Genomic DNA, 26,826 nt, shown 5'->3' on the forward strand with positions numbered 1-26,826 from the left:
GCCCTTCCTGATCAGCCGACGATGTCAGGTGGGTCATCCTATCTCAGCTCCTGATAAGCCCCAGGGATCGGAGCCCCAAGCTCTTCCTGTATCAGCATCATAAGGTATCTGGGGGTATTAAGGCCCAGCATGTTATAAGGCCCACTACCTAGTTTTGCCATTAGTTATACACTTTTGCAAAAGAGAGCAACGGCTCTTAAGACCTATTTCTTCTTGCATTCTAGTGAGGTACAAAGAAATCAGATTCTCGTTCTTGTTTGTAGCTGACTGGTGGCAACAGGTTATGTGTGATTATTTCTGCTTTCATTATAAAATTCTGCAATATTTATGTTGATATTTAATCGTTTTACTGTGTGTTATTAATATAATATTAAATGTACGTTATTGCGTAAACATTAATAAGTTTGGGGCTACCGTGAAACTTTCGCTAATGAGCATATGAACACTCCATAAATTAAAATTGGCGCGAAGTAACAGGGCAGGAAATAAGGCCCATGAAATAAATACGTGGAAACGCCCACAAGTTCATAGAAGTTCCTGAACTATAAAGTTCAAGCTCTGAAGCACAATCTTTTTTGCAAGAAATGAAACAAACGAAAGACTGACAATTCCTAATACAGAAAGAGCATTGGATGAAGCATCAACTTCAGGATTTGTGAACCTCTTGTGAATGTTGGGTGCACGATGAATGTGTAGGTCTCACTGAGGAAAAAACTGAAGACTTTGTATGCCCAAATTGTGTTCACTACTTATATTCTTTATTATGGGCCTTATTATCTGTCATAGCAGGATATAAGGCCCAGTGACATGATGTTAATTTTCATTGCTCACAGCATTTATGTGTCTGTTTGAATAGTTATTTGAAGTAAAATATTATAGGATAAATATAAAAGTATGCTATTCCATTATTTAGAAATTGCTAAACGTCTCCATTTCAAAAAAAGAACGTTTTATTCCTTAGGTGGGCTTTATTATCTCCGGTTACCTTACTACCCCCAAACTCCACCCCATATTTTTTTACTATTGCAGATGAGAGATGAAAATGGGGGAGTGTGTTGGTGGAATGAGAGGGAAACGGGGAGTACTCCGAGAAGAACTCTCTGCAAAGTCGAGGATCGGACCCGGCCGTCTGGATGGAAGACCAGTGCGCTGTCACCTCAGCCACAGACGCCGCAAGGCAATTCCACAACTATATTCACAAGAGCTTTCCATCTTCTATGGTGCATACATTCCTTGAAATGTATTTAACTGTTGAAGTTATAAAATTACATCTAGAAATAGTTTGTTCATAAGTGCGTAATTTTAACAATTTTGGAACAAAATGATTAAAACATACCTGGGAAAATGTGAAAAACCATAAGGCTATATTTGACAGATGCCGGCTAGCTTTATCAAACTTGAGACATATGTAGACATTTTTTGTATTGAATATTGCACTAAACAACAATTAAGCTGATTATTCTATTAAGTTCCTCATATTATAATACTGTCATCCTCTGAGGAGTTTAGTGCTGAGAGGAATGCGGTTCCGACTAGCCTAGCGCGGTACTGGAGTGGGAGGGAACAGTGACAGGGCCAGTCTGGAAGGAAGTACAATCATACTGAAAACATTTCACTCGTATATAGAGTACCTAACACGTGCACACAGTCACACTACTACAAACTGAAGACTGCATATTTTTGGACGATTAATACTTTCGACTCCGCTCGGCTCGGCTTGGCTGTATCAACAAAAGAATCTACCTGCAACCATCCCCCCCGCACCGATGGCAAGAATACCTCAGGTCCCAGCACTAACCTCGTCGCAGGAAGACAGTAGTCGTGCTTACACACATTCATAAATATGTAACTATCTACAATAGCTCGTAAAATCGATTTTATCAACAGTAATCTCACTAGAGGTTTTGATTCATCTAGAGAAAATCAAAACTCGAGTGGGATTTAATTGACTATTACACGATTAGAAGAAAGTAGGCTATATAAATATTAGAAGTAACAAAGTGTACAATAAATTATTAATTGGCTTACGAAAATACAACTGTCTTCAAATGTATTATTGTACCATCTCAACATTACGCTAGATGGCAGTAGTGTTTTCTTGTTACCGGTATCAGTTGTGCCAACTATGGAATCATCATGGAACTCTGTAGACTGTTACTAGTCAAGAAGGCTTTGTTGATTCAGTTTCATTTTTATTAAAACATTTGCATTCCATTTCAATCATCCTGATCCCAGTAATCAACGTCACTTGACAGATGATTTTCAATAAATCTTAGTATTAAACAATCTCTGTTACGTGACTATCCATAATATATAGCAGAAGCTATAACAAACATAACCTAAATAATATAAACAAGTGTTAGAAAAGTTTTAATTAGGGATGATGAAATAAACAAGAAACGTTTTAATTAACGATGATGAAATAAAAAATAAACATGGATAATTTTAAAACAAACAATTATTGAAAGTACAATTTTCAAATTTGAATGTTTTGGTGGTTCAGTTGATGTTATATTGGACGTGTGCGTAAAAGAAGTGAACTCGTTGGTGTACATGGTGTATCCCTCAACTCATTCAGGATTTCCGAATGGCGCTCTTCATATATGACCAGTGATCTTTATTAATTCTTGTTCTTGAATGCCAAAATGCGAATCATATTTGAAAGTGATGTGCATCGACTGGAGTGGTTTGTAATTTTCTGTTTTTTGACGGCCAGACCAGTGCAGTTTGAAATGTTGGCAAACAAAGAAACAAATGCTAGGGTAGTCATAAAAATAAACAAATGCTAGGGACGCGATAAAATTAAACAAATGCTAGGGACGCGATAAAATTGTGCGATAAGCGGCCATGATTTGTTGAAAGACGTCCTTTCGTACCGTTTTATTGGTCAAAAGTAGTATGACGTAGTAAGAGTGTAATAATCACCGAAAACTAATCAGGTGTAGATAGTGTAATAAAAGTTCCAAATGAAGATTGTAAAAACTTGATTATTTTTTTTTAATATTATTATTCACAATTTTCACAGCTGTGCAGACCTAATTACTAAAATAATCACCAGCATAGCTCGGGTGGCAGCGTGTTTGCCTGCTGATCCGGAGCTGCGCGCTTGTGAGTTCAGTTCCCGTTTGGGTTGAATAGAATGTTTTTTCGGATTCTTTTCCTAACTTTAAGGTGAATGTCAGGTTATCGGTTATCCTTTGTTGCATCTTCGGCCTCATCTCGCCAAATACCATTTCACTGTAACCAATTACATCGACGCTAAATAGACTAGTACAGTAATTGACAGTTTGACACAGCGTCGATAATGCACTAAAAATAATTACTGAAGTAATGAACTTATGTTGATGTGGGTGTAGCAATAAATTCTTCGTTTCTTTAGGGAAATCTCTCCAAACCATTGTCAGTGAATGAGTACGAGGATATACTGAAGAAAAATGATTCCAGGTAAATTTAGGTTTTTGTTATTTGTGTAAAAGTAACAAATACGAAATGTATTTAATCGTGTATTTCATAGTTTCAGACAACACTGAGATAAATTTTCCATTGTAATTCACAACATATGATAGGTTAGTTCTTAATATACACGCATTTTAATTTTATTCTTGCGTAATGACCTTGGTTTTAGGTATTTCAATTGATTATTCAAGAAGCAAGAAGACATTTTTCCGTGACCTACTTCAATGATTGCCTAATGTATTTGTTCAAGTTAATAATTTGCGTAATTATTCAAGTCGTCTTAGACTTGATATATGACGGGCATTTCTGTTACTTGGAGTAGAGTTAAAAAAAACGATACCTATGTCTCGAAATAAAAAATAAATTATTTAATACAATTTCTCATGCGAACGAACATTACCTTGAAGCCACCAGTAACAAATAAATAAAAAAGGAAGAGTTTCACGTTTTATATTTCGGATGTTCGGCAGTAAAAACCGCTGTAATACTATGGTATCAAATAAATGATATATAATTGATCGCTCCCAGCGATCTGGGTTGCCATGTTTGCTTCTTAAACCAAGATACAGAAGAGGAGGTAAGGCATGTCCTGTGACCTTATCATGTGCCGGGGCTATAACATCAATGGGTATGGAGGGGGAAGATAGGTTTTAGTCTGAGATGAACTTCCGTGTTGGTGGATTCGTATAATATTAACAATCACGAAACGAATTCTCTTTATGATAGCTCATTCTTTCCCCTCTCGCACAGCTCGGATACAAGGGTACTTGGCTGAAGGCAATGGTTTTCCAGGCGGAGAGAATCCTATGTGTGGCTTCTAGCGGATGAGCAAACAATTTGATTTACTGTACCTATCTTGAAGACTCATTTCGTTATGAAAAAAAAAAAAAAAACAAAATAAATATTCTACAACCACATTCGCTTTTACTCAAGCCTCAACGGCACATACGTAACTAGATTAACGATTGACGACATTTTATAATGGACAGAAGATGTCATACTCTTGTATGAATTCCTCGATTTAAGATCTTGCTAGCCCACGGTATAGCCCTACTATATCTGTGGACGTATGGAGCTTTTTTGTACACGGATGTGTTTTGTTTGTAACAATTACGAGTCAATTTCTCTTGGACTTCGCACAGAAATATCATAAGTTGTATTATAAATAGCTACATTATTTTAAGTTTCCAAGGAAGGATAGCACAAGTTAATGGTTTATTCATAATTAACTTTAACTAATTTCTTCTTAAATATTTACTTTAGTTTTAAATATTATCATAAAAGAGAATGTTTCTTATGGCCCTAAATATATTTTAGGTCTATACGGAACATTGCCAATTACAAGAATATGCTTTAATTTTAAAATTTCTTTACATAATAGATTACAGAATTATATTTTTAGATTTTTTACATTTACTTAATTTACTGCGTAAATAGGCAATATCGAAAATACATTTCACAGGATCACACCCTAATTTATGTAAATCCCGAAAAGACGAAGTAAATGATTGTAACCAGACCATAGTACGAAATGGAAATATAAAAATCGGAAATTTATCCTTTGAGGAGGTGGAAAAATTCAAATATTTTGGAGAAATATAAATTATATTCGGGAGGAAATATATGGGAAATGTCTGTTATTATTCGGCTGAGAAGCTTTTCTCATCCAGTCTGCTCTCAAAAAGCTGAACGTTGGAATTTACAAAAGACTTTGAGGAAAGTTATTTTAAAATTAGCATTTCATTGGGGGGGGGGGGACATAAAGTAATCGGCAAATTCTGGTGGAGCATCTCAGCATTAGGGCCAAAATTTGCAGTATTTGAGGAAAATAAAGAAGTACAGAGAAGAAGGCCGCCCCATCATTTACATGGATGATGATGATGATGATGATGATGATGATGATGATGATGATGATGATGATGATGATAAAGGTAACAGTTAAGCACTTATGAACATTACTGATATTTCCGCATGAGTATATTTCATTGTTAATTAGTGATTAACTGTTAAATATAGTGATTCGATTGCTGCTCATTGTATTTCCACATTAGTTTACTTCTACTCGTATAGTGTTTATTATTGTTCCGAACTGCTGCTCATTGTATTTACACATTAGTGTTTATTAGTGACTATTGTTCCGGAGTATGAAGTGAACACAGTGACAGGAGCTCAAAATTATGCAGACGCCGCAACGTGCGAGAGAGCAACATGAGACTTCATTTTTACACGTACTCGATCTCAGATCACCTGCAGATTGAGTAGGTCTATACCTCATCATAATATTTCCCGATGCTTCTCATCATTCATCGTTTCATTTGCTTGTCATTGGAACTGCCTATCTCATAAAGGGCTGACAGACATTAACTACTTTCAGAAGCCGGTTGTCAGATAGTCTTTTTGCCTCTAGAATTTGTTCTTTCACAAATATAATTTTTGTAATAGGTATATAATTTTTATTTTTAATGTATGAACTATTTTCTATTACATTAATCATTCCTTTGATTCACACTGTTTTATTTAAAACTAAATTGTAATTGTTTGACTCTTAGAATAGAGCTATATATATCTTGATTTTGGTCTTATTGTTATTATTATTATTGTTATTATCCCTGTATTGATATTATTTTAATATTTGCTGTGTTCTCATAGTGGTTCAGTGAGTTGGAAGGCCTTATGGTCTTAACTCTGCCAGTAAAAATAAATAAATAAAGTTGAAAATCTAGAATAAGAATAACAATATAATTATTATATTTAATAATATTATTACTTTATGTTATAGTTATTAAGGGAGGAAATGGGTGAAAATTTAGTCGGTTTTCGAGAAAAAACATTTTCGATCTGTACAAAAATAATAAATAATTATTTGCCTTTCATTTCAATTTTATCAACAGTAATTTCACTAGATGTTTTGATTTATCTAGAGAAAATCAAAACTCGAGTGGGATTTAATTGACTATTACACGATTAGAAGAAAGTATATAAAGATTAGAAGTGACGAAGTACTCCAATACAATAAAATATTAATTGACTTACGAAAATACAACTGTCTTCAAATGTATTATTGTACCATCTCAACATTACAAATATTACGCTAGATGCATGCTAGATGGCAGTAGTGAGCAATGCCTTCGCGCCGAGAAGTTCTCGATCTATTATACACGATGGCAATGTTACTAGTCAAGAAGGCTTTGTTGATTCAGTTTCATTTTTATTAAAATGCAACATTCCACTTCAATTATCCGAATCCCAGTAGTCAACGTCACTTGGCAGATGATTTTCAATAAATCTTAATATTAAACAATCTCTCATACGTGACTATCCATAATATCATATAGCAGAAGCTATAACATAACCTAACTAATATACACAAGTGTTAGAAAAGTTTTAATTGACGACGATGACATAAAAAATAAACATGAATAATTTTAAAAAGAATAATTATTGAATGCACAATTTTCAAATTTGAATCTGGTTGGTGGTTCAATTGATCTTATATTGGACGTGTGCGTAATAGAAGTGGAACTCGTTGATTTAGGCCTACATGGTGTATTCAACTTATTCAGAATTCCCGAATGAATAATTTTAAAAGGAATAATTATTGAATGTACAATTTTCAAATTTGAATGTGGTTGGTGGTTCAATTGATGTTATATTGGACGTGTGCGTAATAGAAGTAGAACTCGTTGATTTAGGCCTACATGGTGAATTCAACTTATTTAGGATTTCCGAATGGTGCTCTTCATTTATTTGTAAATCGGATTTCAGAAGATGCATAGGTATGATCAGTGATTTTTATTAATTCTTGTTCATGAATGCCAATGCGAATCATATTTGAAACTGCTGTGCATCAACTGGAGTGGTTTGTAATTATATATATATATATATATATATATATATATATATATATATATATATATTTATATATATATATATTTTGGCGTCCAGACCAGCGCAGTTTCAAATGTGGGCAAACAAAGAAACAAATGCTAGGGACGCGATAAAATTAAACAAATGCTAGGGACGCGATAAAATTGTGCGATAAGCAGCCATGATTGGTTCAAATACGTCCTTTCGTACCGTTTTATTGGTCAAAAGTAGTATGACGTAGTAAGAGTGTAATAGTCAACAGTAATCTCACTAGAGGTTTTCATTTATCTAGAGAAAATCAACACTCGATTCAGATTTAATTGACTTAAGTGAAATTGGGAGAGGAGTACGTCAAGGATGTCCTTTATCACCTACCCTGTTCAACATCTACTTCGAGGATTTAGTGAAGAACTATTCTCAGAACATGGAAGGAGTAACAGCAGGAGGAAGAAGAATAAACTGGATAAGATTTGCTAATGATATGGCGTTGTTAGCAGAAGAGGAAATGATACTAAAAATATGCTACTGGAGCTAAATGACAGCTGTGAGCAGTATGGGATGAAGATAAATGCAAATAAGACGAAGAGCATGGTCATAGAAAGAAGAATACAGAAGATAAACTTGCGAATTCTAAATGAGGCAGTAGAGCAAGTGGACATTTTCAAATACTTGGGGTGTATTATAAGCTGTAACATGAGATGCTGCCAGGAAGTCAAAAGGAGGATAGCAATGGCCAAGGTAGCTTTTAATAGAAAAAAGAGCATTTTCTGCGGACCTCTTGAAAAAGAACTAAGGAAGAGACTAGTGAAGTGCTTTGTATGGAGTGTGGCATTGTATGGTGCAGAAACATTGATATTATGACGAAGTGAAGAGAAGGGAATAGAAGCTTTTGAAATGTGGATATGGAGAAGAATGGAACGTGTGAAGTGGACAGACAGAATAAGAAATGAAGCTGTGTTGGAAAGAGTAGTGAAGAAAGAATAATTCTGAAACTGATCAGGAAGAGGAAAAAGAATTGGATGGATCACTGGCTGAGAAGAAACTGCCTACTGAAGGATGCACTTTAAGGAATGGTGAACGGGAAAAGAGTTCGGGGTAGAACAAGGTATCAGATCATATTATGAGGAAACTAAGAGGAATGCAGGAAATAGGAAAGATTGGAGAAAGCTGGGTTTGCAGTGAAAGACCTGCCCTTGGACAGAACACTAAATGAAATGAACACTATTAGAAGAAAGCATATAAGGATTAGAAGAAATAAAGTACTCTAATACAATAACGTATTAATTGACTTAATAAAATTCTATTTCACTAATGTTAGCTTCACCGAAACATTTCAATGGAGCCGCATTTTCAGTTGACTGCCTATGATATAAACAAATGAAGATCGCAAAGCATGTTTTATAGTACCGTAAAGAATTTGCTGTTTGAAATGTTGGCAGACAAAGAAACAAATGGTAGGGAGGTGATAAAAACAAAAGAAAGTATATAAAGATTAGAAGAAATAAAATACTCTGATGCAATAAAAATAGATATTAATTGACTTACTAAAATTCTATTTCACTAATGTTACCTTTACCAAAACGTTTGAACTGAGCCGCCAATTTCAGTCGACAATCTATGCGGGAAACAAATGACGATAGAAAAACAGTTTTATAATAATGTAAAGAATTTGCAGTTTGAAATGTTGGCAAACAAAGAAACATATGCTAGGGAAGCGATGAAACCAAACAAATGCTAAGGAAGTGATAAAATTGTACGATAAGCAACTGTGATTTGTTGAAAGGCGTCCTTTCGTACCATTTTATTGGTCAAAAGTAGTATGACGTAGTAAAAGTGTAATAGTCGACATACTAGTCCTCAAAATCCATGCTTTAGTTATGTATTTCACAATTACAAACAGGTTCTCGTGACTGAAAATCGATATTTTAAAGACACCTACTTCTTTTTCTTCTGCATTTAGGCTACTCACATTCAAATAATAGAGACTCGCAACAAATTTCGTGCTAAGAATTTGAAATGTTTACTTTATGTTCTGAAAAGTCAGGTTATGAAAACTATACAGCAGTGGTCATCAGCACAGTGCACCCTCGAGCTAGCGTCTCTTACCCGCGGATAAGACATTGCACTATCGTGCACCCGTGGCTACTGACGGTATGCTTTCTCTCTCTCCCTTCTACACGACGGTGCATATTCCGAAACCTCCTTGCGTTTTATCCATTTCAGCGTAAGCTGACGATCACTGCTATAGTCTCTATTGGATGAAGCAAATATTTAAAAAATAAAATAAGTTATGCAGACACTAAAGTAATTATTTTTTAACTGATATTCAGGTCTGTAATACATTCGAAATTCGAATTTTGGCTTTGCTGTTAAATTATATAGCTGTCAAAGATTCTTTATTAATTCATTATTAGGCCTATCACTTTAATAAAGAGGTAGTTTTTTAAAACATATTTAATTCCATAGCATATAAATTAAAGGTCTGGAAAATTGTACAGCATTTTTAACACGCATATAATTTAACAACATTGACAAAATTTTAATTTTGAATGTATGAGTAACCTGAAAGGAATGTAATTCAAACAGTTTAAAATGTTTATTTTATTTTTTAGTGTCTGAATAGTGTATTTTATTTTTATAATTTTGAAAATATTGACTTCACCGTCACTCTAAAGAAAAGACTCTGTTGTCTTGTTAACCATATTTTTCAGAAATCAAGAAAAAATTTAAACTTCTTGACATTAGATCTGTTGGCCCCAATACTATGGATGTGAGTAAATGCATAAAAGTAAAACGCGTAAATGGCTTTAAAATATCCATTTTCAGTTACGAAAACCTATTTGTAATTGTGAAGTATAACTGAAGCGTAGATTTTGAGGATGATGATGTTGATAAAATTTTCACTAACATATAAATGAAAGATTGTTGATTATATTTTTCCAATAGAAACTATTTTTTTTTCGGACATGACCAAAATTGCACACATCTCCTCCTCCCTCAGAGTATACTTTCCACAGATCCATACTACCCTCACATTGCACACAGCCTCCTCCTGTGTAGCGCAATGTGTATCGAGTTGAGCAAGTATAGTTACAAGCGAATACAATAGAAAAATATCATTCTAAAAATATTTGTTTACAAAATATCATTAAAAATAGGAGAAAGCACAAAGAACATACAAAATCATATTGTACAATTATTAAGATCACCAAATTGTGAAAATAATTAGGAAAAGCCATGTCAATAATAATAATAATAATAATAATAATAATAATAATAATAATAATAATAATAATAATAATAATAATAATAATGTATATATTTATTCACACTGCAAATGGGTATATACCCGTTGGCAATGGTAACTAATTACACTCAATAATGAGAATTAATAAATACAACTAAAAACAATAATAATAATAATAATAATAATAACAATAATAATAACAAGGAGCATCCTAAATTAAAATGAACCATGGTCACTTAAAATAACATTTAAAATAAATCTAATTTGTATCTTAACCCTAAGCTCGAACTAAGACCTACGAGTCTGACAGGTTAATAATATCAGTAATATTATTATTATTATTATTATTATTATTATTATTATTATTATTATTATTATTATTCTGTCTGGCTTTTAATAACTACTTTATTCATGCACAAATAATTTTACTTCTGAATAGAACTCACAATTTAGACCAATGAATCTGTATACACTCAGGATTTTTTTTAAGTTTTTTTACGTTTACATACTTACAATTTTTCGTCACTTTATCACTGAAATTAAGAATAAAATGTTATCAATCATGAATTTTCTACTACGCTTAACATTGTCAAAGCAATCTTGTGTCATTGAACTGTTTAGAAATGCCGTCACTCTTCAAAGGGTAAAAGGGAGATTTGCTTTCAATAAAACTCTTTCAGCAGAAATATTGTTACATTTATCTCTTTTCAAAGACAATATAAGTTACTCGTACATACACTTTCCTCCACCAGAATTTGATCCAGCTACCGAAGCTTACCCTATCTAGTGCTAAATATGTCTGAAAACTGGACTATCTCTTTCATCCGAGGACAAAGAATTCCCCATTAACTCAGAGCTTATAAAAATTTAGGAATTCATGCTGGTTACAGGAATCGCCGACAAAGTGTTCACTGCCTTTAAAATAATTGAAGGGTTCAGAGCATAGTGGGCCAAGCGCCATTTATTAAAAACGGAGAAAGCAAGGGTTAAAGTTAAGTGATTACCATAGTTCAATGAATATTGACATATCATTTAGTTTTAATGTGTATACTTTATATTACTTGCTACATATTTCCATTGGATTATGGTAATAACTTTATTTTAACCCTTGTTTTCTACGGTTTTAATAAATGGCGCTTGGCACACTATGGTTCTCAACCCTTCAATTATTACTACTCATATGACTACTGCTGAGCCTGAGAGGTGATTAAGGGAAGGCATAGGTGAAATTACTAAATCTTATAGTTTTCAATCTATTGAGTTGAAATGTTTATCACATGCTACTTTCATATGTCAGTTACATTGTGCAAAATCTCTTTTATCTAGCTGTGATGGTTTTGGAGATATTGTAATTTTAATCAATTTAATTAATTAATATATAAATGGTTCCACACTTCGAAAATGAAAGAAAATCACGTTGAAAAAAATTCCTGCCATTTATTTCATCTTAGTAAGGAAACATGTCACATAATTTTATTCTGGTGTCCTTGGTCTTTGAGAAAAAAAAATAATTTTGGGTACAATTTTTTTTTTTTTTTTTTTTTTTCCACTTTTTATAGTTAAGGAATGGTGTCACACCTATTTTGCAGGGACAAGATATTGCGAGTTCCTTTTCCTTTTCTTCATGGCAGAGTTTCTTCTCGTTGATGATTAAAGAAGGAAGTTAGCATTATAGATACTAATGGAATTGGTGTTACGATGCTGCAGCTGGTTATACATAACATCCACATGAGGCATGATCTGACGGAAAAATTCTATCCAAAAGTTGAAGTCCTGATCGTTCAACACACGAGAAACCCTGTATTTGCTTGCACAGTGGAATGATTTCTGCCAATTTTAAATTTTTCAAACCATTCTGTCGGAATCCCTTTAATTTCAAAAACGATATTAACTAATCGACTATTAAAATTCCATATTATGTTTGATCCTCCAGGTATTCGTTTACAAACACAATCCAGTACAACTAAACGTGAGGATGACTTAGTAACAAAAATGAAGACACAGTGGCAAGACTGCTGAAAAAAATAGGAGCTTGTGATTGCTGCCCTTTCTTAGAATTAGATCTAGCTGATGTGCATAGCAATGCACAAAATTTGCATATTAGTATGATTGTTTAATAGCAATTCTCTGCACACTTCTCTTCTCCCCCTCATTATGTTCGCTTCGTTGAATGTTTGGGCGTGAGTTTTTCCTCACTAGCAAACATCACGGGCTGCACCAGCGTTGCCAACCTTCAAACACAAAATTATGGAATTGTAGTAAAAAAAGTATTGGATTTTCCACAAAATTATCGCAAACATACAACAACAACAATAATAATAATAATAATAATAATAATACACAAACATATACATACATACAAACATATATACATATATACACATACATACATACATACATACATACATACATACATACATACATACGTGTTCTCTTCAGGGATAGATCTCTCGCTGAAAACCCAGCATTCGGTAATCTTTCCTATTTTCTGCCTTCCTCTTAGTTTCCGCATATGATCCATACATTTTAATATCGTCTATCATCTGATATCTTCTTCTACCCCGTTCACCATTCCTTCCAGTGCATCCTTCAGTAGGCAGTTTCTTCTCAGCCAGTGACCCAGTCAATTCCTTTTTCTCTTTCTGATCAGTTTCAGAATCTTTCTTTCTTCACCCACTCTTTCCAACACAACTTCATTTCTTATTCTGTCTGCCCACTTCACACGCTCCATTCTTCTCCATATCCACATTTCAAATGCTTCTAGTCGTTTCTCTCCACTTCGTCGTAATGTACATGTTTCTGCCTCATACAATGCCACACTCCGTACAAAGCAGTTCACTAGTCTCTTCCTTAGTTATTTTTCCAGAGGTCTACAGAAGATGCTCCTTTTAATAATAATAATAATAATAATAATAATAATAATAATAATAATAAAGTCGTACTATGAAACGTTTATACAATACTAAATAAACTTTCAATCATTTCTCCCACAGAAGAAGTAAGACTTAACATCTACGAACAGGCTATTGTGATTAGCTGTTTAGCAAACTATGATTCAAGCTTACTACTGACTGGGGAAGAATCAGGGTTCTCCCCTGAATGTCTTGACTGAAAGGGGAACAGATTTAAAACTTTTATTCAGAGATTACCAAAAGAGTAAAATAAACTAAAATGTGTTTCATTAATGTGATAATTTCTTTCTATGGAAAGCAAACTGGAATGAATTCAGAGGAATGATATGACTAATAAAAATTATCGCATAATCATATAAATGTTATCGCATATATCACATCGGGTTAAAAATATCGCATACCGCGATATGATTGACATGAAGAGCTGAACTGAATGCAGACGATGCAGACATTGTAGACCAGTGGTCGTCAGCACTCGCTGAAATGCATAAAGTGCAAGGAGTGTAACGAAAAATGATCCGTCGTGCAGAAGGGATAGGGAGACAGCATACCCGCCAGCAGCCACGGTTGCACGCTAGTGCAATGTCTTATCCACGGGTAAGAGACGCTAGCCCGAGGGTGCACTGTGCTGATGACCGCTGTTGTAGACCCTGGCTTCCCAAATTTACAAGTCTTCTTTCCCACTTCTTTCTCTCAAATTATGCGCCCATATGCTACGGAAGGGAACAGTCCGAACCGTATATAGCTTGACAGTGTTGTAGATGAACGCAACTCTGTACATGACAGTGTTACAGCAGAATGCAAATAGAATAAAATGTACCACTCATGAGGGAACTAAGAGATAATCTAGTAGAGTGGCAAGTGCCCTTCCCTCTCCATTGCATAAATCGCTGACTAGTAATACAGGGACATCATTTTATTTTTACTTCAATTTTTATTGAACCTGAGTGTTTTAATGTACTTCACTCCCACCCCTTCTAATAATGAAGTTCAACCGTCCTCCACACAGATCCAAGACCGCATATACAGTCATACTGAATGTTCATTTCAAAGTGTGTCATAACGTCACTGTTGATGAGTCAGCGATTTGACGCGAGTTTCAGCTTTTATGTCAGAGAAGTTGCCTATTATTCAAGGCGTTCAATCTGAACTTGAGAACGTGTACGGTATAACTTGAAAGTCGTAGCAACGGATGGCGGTCTGTACGGTCTGTGTGCTACCATAACCTCTTTCAAACTATGTTTTGCGCGGCCAAGTCGTACGCAGGGTATTTGTTATCATCGTTTGCGTATGGCAACATTCCACAACACAAATCAAATGCTCCGCGTCCATGGTGACCGTCGAAATTATTGTCAACAAATACGTAAGTAATCGTCTTAACTCTCTCCCCATATCTCGACAGTAAGAAAAAAACTCACCTCAGTACATGTTTCGAAACAGTTGACATTCCTGCCACTACCAGCGTCACCGTACGTATCGGTAAGTAGTCTACTCTTCTGAATGAACGCCGTACTTGCTAGGCAACTTCTCTAACACGTAGGTAATACACCTCTGCGGAAGTGTAGGAAGATTGAATTCTCTAGGCTCATCGACTAGCCACATGACGGCATACAGACACATGAACACCCAGTAGTAGCCTTACGATCATAGTAAACAGAACGTTCCAAAAATATGTTCGAGTTTTCCAGTGACGAAAGACCTTTCAATATTGCATCATTTTCGCAAAGGTACTGTCGTCCATTTACCTACGTCGCATTCCGGTTTTCCCCACCTGCTTCTGTTCGCTTCTCTGTAAAGGCTAGTGGCTGGGCTGTCTTAGCTCTTTTCTGAGAACATCAATTTCTGTTAGGAATTGGACGTCTACGTAATATTATAATACAACTGTTTAAAATAAGTTAAATAAAAGGGCCTCGTTAAGTAATTAACTGTCACGTGATTTCCCCCCTTTCTACGATCCTGCGACATAACCACTTGGACGGACAATAGATAGCATGTAATTTTATCTTTTCGGATCGAGCAGAAGTGAAGATTGAATTTACAGTACGTAAGGTACTCTTTTACAGAGTAGGTACAGAATTATTTCAACATGAGTTACTAGTACGAAGGACGAAACTAGTAGTTGGAATTACACACATTAGAACTGAAGCCTGTATCGAAATGAACGGCCACCATTTTAAAAAATCTGTTTAAATATCCATATTATGATTATTTTTCAATTTAACTTCATTCTCTATAGTGTACAGTGTACACTAATGTGCTGTAGACAGTATAATATACACTTCATAATGAATACGTCCGCATGGACAGCTCAGTTCGTGAGTAAAAACACTCATTGTTAATACTGTACTGTATTTTATTTAAACAAAAACCTAATTAAAATTATAAAACTCAAAAGCGTGATATTTCCTAATTTACGTAAATGGATGAACTACTTTTCTTCCCTCCTATACTTAGCAAAGTGATTTGTTTGTATATTACGCTAGTATCATCGAACTCCAGTCGTGGAAGGGGGTAGCAAACGGTGTTCCCGGTTTTCAACCGTTGATCCAAAGGTATAGCCAGGTTAATATTAGAAATGTTAGTAAAAATAAAATGATGTCCCTGTATATTTCATTAATTAGACTTTACATGTATGCAAGCAATATTGTTTTCTCTCTGACACACATTAGAGCTCTTCACGGATTCCGGCCAAGCACACGTGCCAGGCTCGGGTTGAAATTTACTTATGCTTGTCGGCTTCGGGCCGGGCTTGGGCCTTAAAGAAACGCAAGCAATTTTTTTTTCGCGAATTATATCTTGATTGAAAATAATACGAAGACTTTAATGCTTGCACGATTAGATGTTCACCCGACACTCGTCCAGAACAGTTGACTACCGGTATCGTAAGTCAGTGGTTCCCAACTTTTTTTGACTGACGACATACTTTACTGAACGCTCACGATATCGCGACACACTTATTTGTTTTTAATAATAATAATAATAGTAATAATATAATAATAATAATAATAATAATAATAATAATAATCCATGTATTGTGGGTCCCTATCACCACGGCATGGCGCGTCCTCAGGTTGCAGATCGAGGAGACGCCTCCAATATGGAGGGTAGCTGTGAATATATTGAATAAGCAGTCGCGGACAGCCGATGAGGGATGATCCTCCAGCTTGGGGGTTGGGAGAAGGGCTAACGACCCATCACCGTAAAACTGCTGAGCCATTTGTACCCGAACCCACACTTTCTGAAGTCGAAATTGCGATAAAAAATTATAAGTCTTCAGGTATCGATCAAATTCCAGCAGAATTAATACAAGAGGGTGGAAGCGCATTATCTAACGAAATTTATAAGCTTGTACTTGCTATTTGGGAAAAGGAAATTATACCAGAACAATGGACGGAGTCCACAATCGTACCTGTCTTTAAGAAGGGGGACAAGACTAACTGTAACTTAGCAACTTTCGAGGAATATCATTTTTGTTGACGTCGTACAAAATTTTGTCCATTATTCTTTTGAGAAGATTAACTCCATATGTAGATGAAATTATTGGGGACCATCAGTGTGGTTTTAGGCGTAATAGATCAAGTATTGATCGGATATTTTGTATTCGACAGATAATGGAGAAAAAATGGCAGTATAAGGGTACACTGCATCAGTTATTCATAGATTTCAAAAAGGCATATGACTCGGTTAGGAGAGAAGTTTTATATGATATTCTTATTGAATTTGGTATTCCCAAGAAACTAGTTCGATTAATTAAAATGTGTCTCAGTGAAACGTACAGCAGGGTCCGTATAGGTCAATTTCTGTGAGATGCGTTTCCAATTCACTGTGGGCTAAAGCAAGGAGATGCACTATCTCGTTTGCTTTTTAACTTTGCTCTAGAGTATGCCATTAGGAAAGTCCAGCATAACAGAGAGTGTTTGGAATTAAACGGGTTTCATCAGCTGCTTGTTTATGCGGATGACGTAAATATATTAAGAGAAAATTCACAAACGATTAGGGAAAACACGGGAATTTTATTGGAAGCAAGTAAAGAGATAGGTTCGGAAGTAAATCCTGAAAAGACAAAGTGTTTGATTATGTCTCGTGACGAGAATATTGTACGAAATGGAAATATAAAAATTGGAAATTTATCTTTTGAAGAGGTAGAAAAATTGAAAAACCTGGGAGCAACAGTAACAAATATAAATGATACTCGGGAGGAAATTAAACGCAGAATAAATATGGGAAATGCCTCTTATTATTCGGTTGAGAAGCTTTTATCATCCAGTCTGCTGTCAAAAAATCTGAAAGTTAGAATTTATAAAACAGTTATATTACCGGTTGTTCTTTATGGTTGTGAAACTGGGACTCTCACTTTCAGAGAGGAACATAGGTTAAGGGTAGTTTGAGAATAAGGTGCTTAGGAAAATATTTGGGGCTAAGAGGGATGAAGTTACAGGAGAATGGAGAAAGTTATACAACGCAGAACTGGACGCATTGTATTCTTCACCTGACATAATTAGGAACATTAAATCCAGACATTTGAGATGGGGAGGGCATGTACCACGTATGGGCTAATCCAGAAATGCATATAGAGTGTTAGTTGGGAGAGCGGAAGGAAAAAGACCTTTGGTGAGGCCGAGACGTAGGTGGGAAGATAATATTAAAATGAATTTGAGTTAGGTGAGATATGATGATAGAGACTGGATTAATCTTGCTCAGGATAGTGACCAATGGCGGGCTTATGTGAGGGCGGCAATGAACCTCTGGATTCCTTAAAAGCCAGTAAGTAATAATAATAAAATAATAATAATAATAATAATAATATAATAACAACCAGTGTTTTTCCTCTGGAGAAAAAGGTGGTGGAACTCTGTGTAAAATATTTTATAGCGGACGGGTGATTACCGTTCATTGCACGGGAATGTTGTCGTCTTTAACCTTCTTTTCGTCCAACTAAGACTTTCAAGGTCCAAGTGGAATTCAAAGAAAAAGTAGCCTATATTAAAAACATAATTATTCACAAATATTTAGGTTTCATAATGAAAAGGCAACAAAAGGGTGCCGGAACGCCGTTCCAGCGCGTTCCGCCAGAAAAAAGCACTGATAACTTCTATGTAGTGTCGGACATCCAGTGTTGTAGATAGGTCGATGTTATTACGCAATCTAAAATTCTAAGAAACGAGAAGGAACTTGAGTGGCATTAGAAAAAAACAAAGGTATGTGTCAAAAATCCCAACCTAACTATACCGATACTAGATGTCTGATAAAAGTTTTTTTTATCGTTTTTGAAAACTCATCTATTTAAATGAAGTTTGAGCTTGGTGGGTTACACAAAGTTTCTCTATACGTGGCGTGGCCTTATGGGTTGACAGGTCAACACGTAAATAATAATCTTCAAGATGCAGCAGTCTATTCCTTCGTTTAGACTTCACTATTTTCATGGTATAAAATGCTGATGACGTTGAAAACGGCAGTTCTAAATTTCTTTTTGGTTTATTGGGCACCATCGACGGATTGGCAAAACATAAGACACTCTGGATTTTGTTTATATTCATCTCCACGCCGCATAAAACCATATTGCACGTATTCATCACTATATTTACGAAACGTAGTTATTGTTTAGTTCGACTTCGTATTTCGTAACGAAATTCTTAGGCCCGGCCCGATCTCAACCAGACCCGAATCTGACCCGAAACCCGAAAACTAGAAGATAAAGCAGAGGCCAGAGGTCACAGGGTTCAGGAACCGCTGCGAGATGTATCACTCCAATAGGAGCATGAGAAAGAGTGATCTCCCATTCTCCCAGGTAAAAGAAATAATAAATGCATTGCATTAAATTGTTAACAATAAAGAACCAAGAGTTACTCATATCATAAGGATTTGGAGAAGGTAAAAATTCTTCATAAAAGGACGAAATAGTAATATGCGTTACAAGAGCGGTATGTTGACGTTTTCATGTTGAGGAAAAGATTGAAAAAGCGAAACGTAGTTGAGCTTTTTTAATTTCCGAGAACATGAAAACAAACATACCGCTCGTGTATCGTACATTATTTTGTGCGAAGATCGTTTATTACATACCTGAAAGAGGAATTTCTAATTAGTTGCAATGAAATCTCCATCTTGGTTTCTGTTCAATGACGGCAACGTTGGAAAATAAATATATCTATCTTCAACATTGTTCCTATAAAATGTTTTCTGTGTTTATATACTGCAGCAGGCCGTGATATACGTCTGTCTTTTTTTCCCCCCAGTCTATAAATGCGAACTTAAAACAAACGGTAAGGTTATGTAATGATTTATTTTTCATTTTAATACTTTAAGAAAATTATTCATTTCTGCACATTAAAATTATAACAAAATTATTTATTTCTGCACATTAAAATTAATTGTCACATTTGTGCAGTTATTCAGAGTCACTGGAGCACCACCACCAGTTTTTTCTATTGTGAAACTTTTTTGCATGAATATTGATTTTCCAGTTTCCGTCGAAGTTGAAGCATTAGCACTATAGATGGCAGCATTTGTTGCAGAGTTTACTTAATTTTTGCAAATATTTAAAAACAATAATTAACAGTGCAATTTAGGTGAAATTGCAGTGGTAAGTTTCCAATTTATAATTATTACGATATTGAACGTCTTTAAAAATAATATGTTAAAAGCCTAAAGCAGTAAAATGAATATGACGCTTAAGCGGTAAGGATAGGGAAATTGTTATGTGTGTTTCGTTGGGAATACTGAATGTGGTATTTCACACTTAACCGCATATTGGTTTTGTGCGGAAAGCAAGCAAATGCGCACGATCTCGCACAATAGTAATATACGTTACAAGAGCGGTATGTTGACGTTTTCATGTTCGAGGAAAAGATTGAAAAAGTGAAACGTAGTTGAGCTTTTTTAATTTCCGAGAACATGAAAACAAACATACCGCTCGTGTATCGTACATTATTTTGTGCGAAGATCGTTTATTACATACCTGAAAGACGAATTTCTGATTATTTGCAATGAAATCTCCATCTTGGTTTCTGTTTAATGACGGCAACTTTAGAAAACAAAAATATCTATACTCCAGCAGGCCGTGATATACGTCTGTCTTTTTTTCCCCCAGTCTATAAATGCGAACTTAAAACAAACGGTAAGGTTATGTAATGATTTATTTTTCATTTTAATATTTTAACAATATTATTTATATAACATATTGCAGTAATAACATCGGCATCTGGAGTCCTGTTGATTTTTTCACGGCTTCCTTAATGTTACTTGTATCAGGAATGCAATAGCTTTCGTGGAGTAGAAGACTTTACTCAATTTTTGCAAATATTTAAAAACAATAATTAACAGTGCAATTTAGGTGAAATTGCAGTGGTAAGTTTCCAATTTATAATTATTACTATGTTAAACGTCTCTAAAAATAATATGTTAAAAGCCTAAAGCAGTAAAATGAATGTCGCGCTTAAGCGGTAAGAAGAGGGAATACTGAATGTGGTATTTCACACTTACCGCGTATTGGTTCTGTGCGGAAAACAAGCAAATACGCATGATCTCGCACAAAATATGTATTTTCGTAAACTTCCCCAGTCTCCTTATAACCATTTACAACAAACACTTCATCAGACGTACGTAATTTAATTACGAACGCCACATGCTTGGCCCTTCGGTATCCAGCACCGTCATACGTGATGTTGAGAACGGGCGCGGCCTTCTCTCAGTTTTATTTGAAATGCTGGAAAACTAACGCACGTCATAAGACGTTCTTGTGATGAAATCTAACTCAAGGAATAGTGGTCGAAGGAGTTTCATTGGCGCGGAGTGGGGGTAACTTGCAGACAACGCAAGGTAGATCTGTGTGTGGTTGCGGACCTGCTGCCAGTCTTCGCCATGCTGTCTTGCAGATGAGTATTATTGTCTCGTGCATTTCTGAGTGAACGACCAAGCCCTGTCTGGAGCGTGAAGAAGACGTGACTGAGATCATCGACCGTCCTGCTGTAAGAAGACGATATTTCAGAGATAGGACAAGCCTGGTTTGAAAGTCGGAAGAAAGGAAAAGTTGGAATTATAACTTCTTACAGCTTGAACGTATCAGAACTTCGTGCTTATATTAACGAAACTTTAGAAACGCATGTGACGTGACACATATTCGAACTGCTACACGTTCTCGCTAGTTTACTCACGAGTGTTAGTTTGTATGATTTCAGCAAGATTTTAGTTTATTTATCATTGCGTGTGTGCCATCCAAAGAAGGTTACGTTGCGTCTTGTTCTTATTTGTTTTCCTTGTTTAAGTTATGTGAAGACGTTTTGTAATAGCCTCTACCACATCATACTAAAGAGAAAGCTGTCTACCACGTAATATTACTCTGGCGGGCAGACAACGTCATACCAGCTGCTACCATTTGGTCTCTTCAGTATCGCTGGCTATACTTGCATTGACAGCATATTGTCGTTTATTGGTATAAATTCGTGATTATTCTATATTTTGTGACGCTAGTTCACGAATCTGTGACAGTCTGAAAAAAACAAAAGGACATCAATATATATCAGTTATATCGAGAATACCCAGAATTTCGATAAATGTGGGATTAGTTATCTTTAAATTACAAGTGATAATTCGGGAATAGCCATTAACGAACTGTGAAGTCTGTCTACTACTTGTAAGAAGTGAATTGTGTCTGTGCCTGTGATTGATATTGTTAACACTAATGACAAGCAATTTGAGATAACGCCGCCTACCTCCGTCACTACTTTGCTACCTGTATAGATCACGGATAATAACAACGCTACTGACGAGTCATCACTATGCTGTTGACGTAAGTACTAAACATTTTAACACATTTCATAAATTAGTTTGAGTAAGAGTATTCAGCTATGAAGGGAATATGCACAATCATTCGCTACAACACGACCGTTAAAATTATTGTGTATTGTAAAAATGCTTTGAGAGAAATTTTGATAGTATATAACTAATAAAACAAGTGTATTCTTTTAAGTATTCTATCATTTATTTTTTCTTTTCACTTACGGACATACAAAGCGTTCTCTCATCGTAATAATTTATATAATCTATTAAATTCCTTTTCATAAGTTCATCTTAGTAGATATGTAGTAGTATTTGTCACTGGTTGAAAAATTAATTGAAATGTATGCATATATTTGGTGATATACGAGTTTGTTCTCAGGGCCCCTATTGCCTAGATGATGTTTACTATATAATTACCAAATAAGTTCTATCATTTGTGTCGTATACTATTTTTAGACAGCCGTTCGTGCTGATATAGAGACAATTCCTATGACTTCTCCACTGCTGAAGTCTCTCGCATTGTAATAGTGAAACTTTAAAAATTAATACAATGAGGTGGTATAGCTTAGTAGTAGAGAATTCGACTGCAGATCGAGAGGTCCCTGGTTCAAAGTCAGATACCACTATTTTTATAAGTAACTTAAAAATAATGATTAATAAATTATTTCATACAAATATCAATAAAATTATTGTTAAAGCAATTTATTTAATTTTATACGTTAATCAAAAAGTCATTTTTTAAAGTAGGCCTGTTATTGTTCGAACCGATCGATCGATTGCGATTGCTGCCCTGTGTCATCTGGTGAGAAACATTTGACAATCGGAGGAAACAGTTGCAAGTTAATGTTAGAAGTTTTTTTCGCATTAGCGTTGAAAGTATTTTTCCCCACGCTACCACGTCTGCCTATCGTTAAAAGCTCTACTTTTAAGAATGACTATCTGAAAAAAAAAATAATGGCTCAGAGCTAGCGCGTCTGTCTTCCATCTTGGCGGCTCGGGTTCAATATCCGGCAAGGTCGTGATGGAATTTGTGTGAACAAAGCGGACATAGCAGAGGATTTTTCTTGGGCTACTCCCATGTTCATCCATCATTCCATCAAGTTTTGGGGACGGGTTTCCGATGCTCTACGGCCTTACTGCTTATGAGGTACCGGTACTTGTTTGAGGATAAGACCTGGTACTTTTTTTAGGGCTGAGGCAATATGACCCACCTGTCAGTATCAGATTCACTGGCCGCCCGGTTCACCTGTCGTATTTGGACAATTATTGCATATTGCATATAAAGCTCACAATAGGCCAAAGTGAATCTATGTATGGATGAGGAGGCGGGACCTGGAATGTGGCTGTGCGAGAGAGGAAAGAATGAGATATCAGAAAGAGGGTTTGTTTCGTGATGGTTAATATTAAACGAATCTACGAAATCGGAAGTTCATCTCAAGCTAAAAGCTATCTTCCCTCTCCATACCCATTGGTGATATATCTACGAGTCGGCTTGGGTGGCGTACTCTGTATAGCGTTGGCCTTATATGTTCGAGGTTGCGAGTTCGATCCCGGCTCAGGTCGATGGCATTTAATCTTGGAATGTAGGTTTTCACGGCCGGCGTCATCCTACTGATGATTTAAATGCGACAGGTTCATTTCAGTAGATTTACTGGCATGTGAAAGAACTCCCGGGACGAAATTCCGGCACGCTGGCGACGCTGATATAACCTCGGCAGTTGCGAGCATCGTTAAATGAAAAATAATTAAAAAATATATATATATCCACAGTACTGTTCGCGCAACTTATCTGGGCATCTAAAAGAGCGGGGTAGCGGGGTGTAGCGAGGTTGCTTGTAGCGGTAGCGTGGCAGGAGAGGGAAGGAGAGGGGCAGCGAGAGAGCACTAGGGAACCCAAGTGCCTAGATAAGTTGCGCGGACAATACATGATAAGGTCACAAGACAGTTCTTGCCTCCTCTACTGTACGAGGTTGCATCCTGGGTCCGGCCAAGAGTGGCTCTTCATCTCAGGCTATAGTTATTTTAGTAAATTCTGTAAAATCATTTCTCCCGGAAAATTTTTTTGGTAATATAGGACCGGTTTCTCTCGAAGACTGAAGTTATTTTATTTCCTGTTTGAAAGTCACGATTCCGAAAATAACGGTTTAGTAAAAATAAGCTATATCGATTTTTTTTACTGAATTTCAACTGGGCACAGTGTGGACTTCTGCGCCCAAGAAGATTCATTTTGAGAAATACAGCAATTGCTTATAATGGTTTGTTACAGTTCAAAACTACTTTAGACAATAGTTTCAAAATTATGTGGTGAACCACTTAGTATACTATATAATAAAATGACGTACCTATAGTATCGTTTAAAAGGTACAGCATGTAATTGCGTGTGTAGTATTGCTGATTGATTTTTGGTCTGCATGTTCTCGTAGTAATAACCACTCTGATCGTTAGTAGCCATAGAACAAGAGATGGTAGTATCACAGTCTAGTATATACAGTCGCGAAGCTCAATACGTAGTAAATATGCAAACAGTAGATAGTTGCTCACCACTAGGATCGCTAATATCGCCTCATTACAGGCAATGCAAAATAGTACCGTCACAGTCTATTGTTTCTAGCACCCTCAAAACTCAAGCTTCGTGACTGTATATAATAGACTGTGGTAGTATTGTGGGAGTTGCGGGTTCGAATCGCAGTCTTTTTTTTCTTTTCTACGTCTATAGTACAGTGAAGGTGTTTCTTGGATATTGAGGACACAGCAAGGAAACCAATAGATAGATACTGTATTTTATAACAGTGCCTCTGTCATATATGCGAAATGTTATCATTGGATGACAATTGTAAAAATTGAATTCTATTCTATTATCTAGTTTTCAGTCGTGTCGGTAGCTCATCTCTGAATAATGTGTGTGAATGTGAAAGACACTTAAAAATAAAGAGCGGGAAGGCAATAGCATCGGTAGGTTAATGTTTTCAATTAAGTGTGTAGGGCGGCTTTCTAAGCCTACAGTTGCGACTCTTCGACAGAGAAAGTTCAAGCAGACTGCGTTATTTTGATGCTGTAGAGCAGGTATGCTCAAAATTGTAAAAGCGCCGATTACACGGATGATGCTGCACTGCATAGCACACATGATGTACGAACTGGGCTCCGCAACTACATTGCAGCACCGCCTGTGGCATCGCTCTGTTACTCTTACAAATATGGATAATAAACTGAATTTGAAAAAGGAAAGAATATACACTGTAATATTCAGTTATTACATTGTGTATGATATTTAATATAGTTATGATATTATTATTATTATTATTATTATTATTATTATTATTATTATTATTATTATTATTATATCATAGAGAATGTTATTTTCATATTCCACAATATATTGCTGTCTGTTCAACATGTGGATTCTTTTCTGCAAGTAATCGGAAATCTATTTTCAACGAATTCACTCAATGCGCAGCTGGCTCAGAAGATGCTCATCTGTTAATCGGGATCTATGTTTGGATTTAACAACTTTCGTTCTCTAAAATAATTCTTCGCACACATGTCGAGGCGAAGGTAGCTAACATAGTCATCTTGGGATATTTCGTTTTGTTAATTTTTTAATACTTCTATGCTTGTCAAGTCATATTCTCTGCATTTAGTTCTGAATTCTACGTTACTTTGTAAATGAATCAACTCGTCCTGTAACTGCACTCTCACGGATTGTACTAAATTTACTATGAAAAGATTAACAAAAAGATTAATATAACTTTCCATACGTCTAAAATCACTAAATCTGTGTTCTGTGAATTCAAATTTGAGTTGTTCCAGTACAGAGATATAATTAACTATATTTTGTTCAGGCAACATACTGTACATCTCTTTACAAGTTCACCATCCATGAAGGGTTTTAGTGTCTTAGCTAATTCCCAACACACTACATAACTTGCTCCTAAACATAGACTCTACATTCTTCGACGCTCTTCAATGTTTGGCCTTTCTTTAAGTGCTTTCAATTCTTGAAACTGTAGTGCTTCTGAAAAATTATTTTATCATAACATGTATTTCTGTTGAAATAAAATCACCACAATAATAATAATAATAATAATAATAATAATAATAATAATAATAATAGTAACAGTAATAATAATAACAACGTTGGTATATGAATACATATTACAGAAAACAGCTTCCCTGTCACTTCGACATGTTCTGGATGGCAGAGCGTATAATGTAATTTTATGTTGCTCAGTAGTATTCCTGACAGTACCTTACAACATACTAAACACTTTACTGAACGTAAAACAATTAATAGTCTTTCTCCCACACTGTACGAAATGTTCGTTTGCTTACAGAAGATTTTGACTGTGTCATTGTCCCGCACTGTTCGTACGTTACTAAGTATTTGAACTGCCTTCCGCAGTCATCCGTCGAGTTTCGAACGAGGAACAGCACGCTCAACATTCGAAGGTTGCGATTACAGAACGTAATCGGGAGTCAGAGAATGAGCATACCTGCTGTACAGGCTAAATGATCATTATCCTTCAGGAAAGCGTGGCCTGGGCATCAAATTCTAAATGCGAAATCAGCAAC

The 26,826-nt window shown here is 35.6% G+C and overlaps 1 protein-coding gene across 2 annotated transcripts in view; it reads left to right on the top strand.

Moving 5' to 3' along the window:
• Positions 1-26,826, top strand: part of snu (ABC-type transporter snustorr) — a 683,140-nt gene that overhangs the window by 395,841 nt on the left and 260,473 nt on the right. The window contains exon 1 of one of the 2 annotated variants that reach the window (XM_069841447.1): positions 21,298-22,267. The exons of the other annotated variant lie outside the window; for it this stretch is intronic. Within the exon in view, the coding sequence (XP_069697548.1) occupies positions 22,257-22,267 (11 nt within the window). The 5' untranslated portion in view covers positions 21,298-22,256. Of the gene's footprint in view, positions 1-21,297; positions 22,268-26,826 lie in introns of those variants that run through there. 2 annotated transcript variants of the gene reach the window in all.

Source organism: Periplaneta americana, chromosome 12 (assembly GCF_040183065.1).
Source record: "Periplaneta americana isolate PAMFEO1 chromosome 12, P.americana_PAMFEO1_priV1, whole genome shotgun sequence".
Taxonomy (NCBI): Eukaryota; Metazoa; Arthropoda; class Insecta; order Blattodea; family Blattidae; genus Periplaneta; species Periplaneta americana.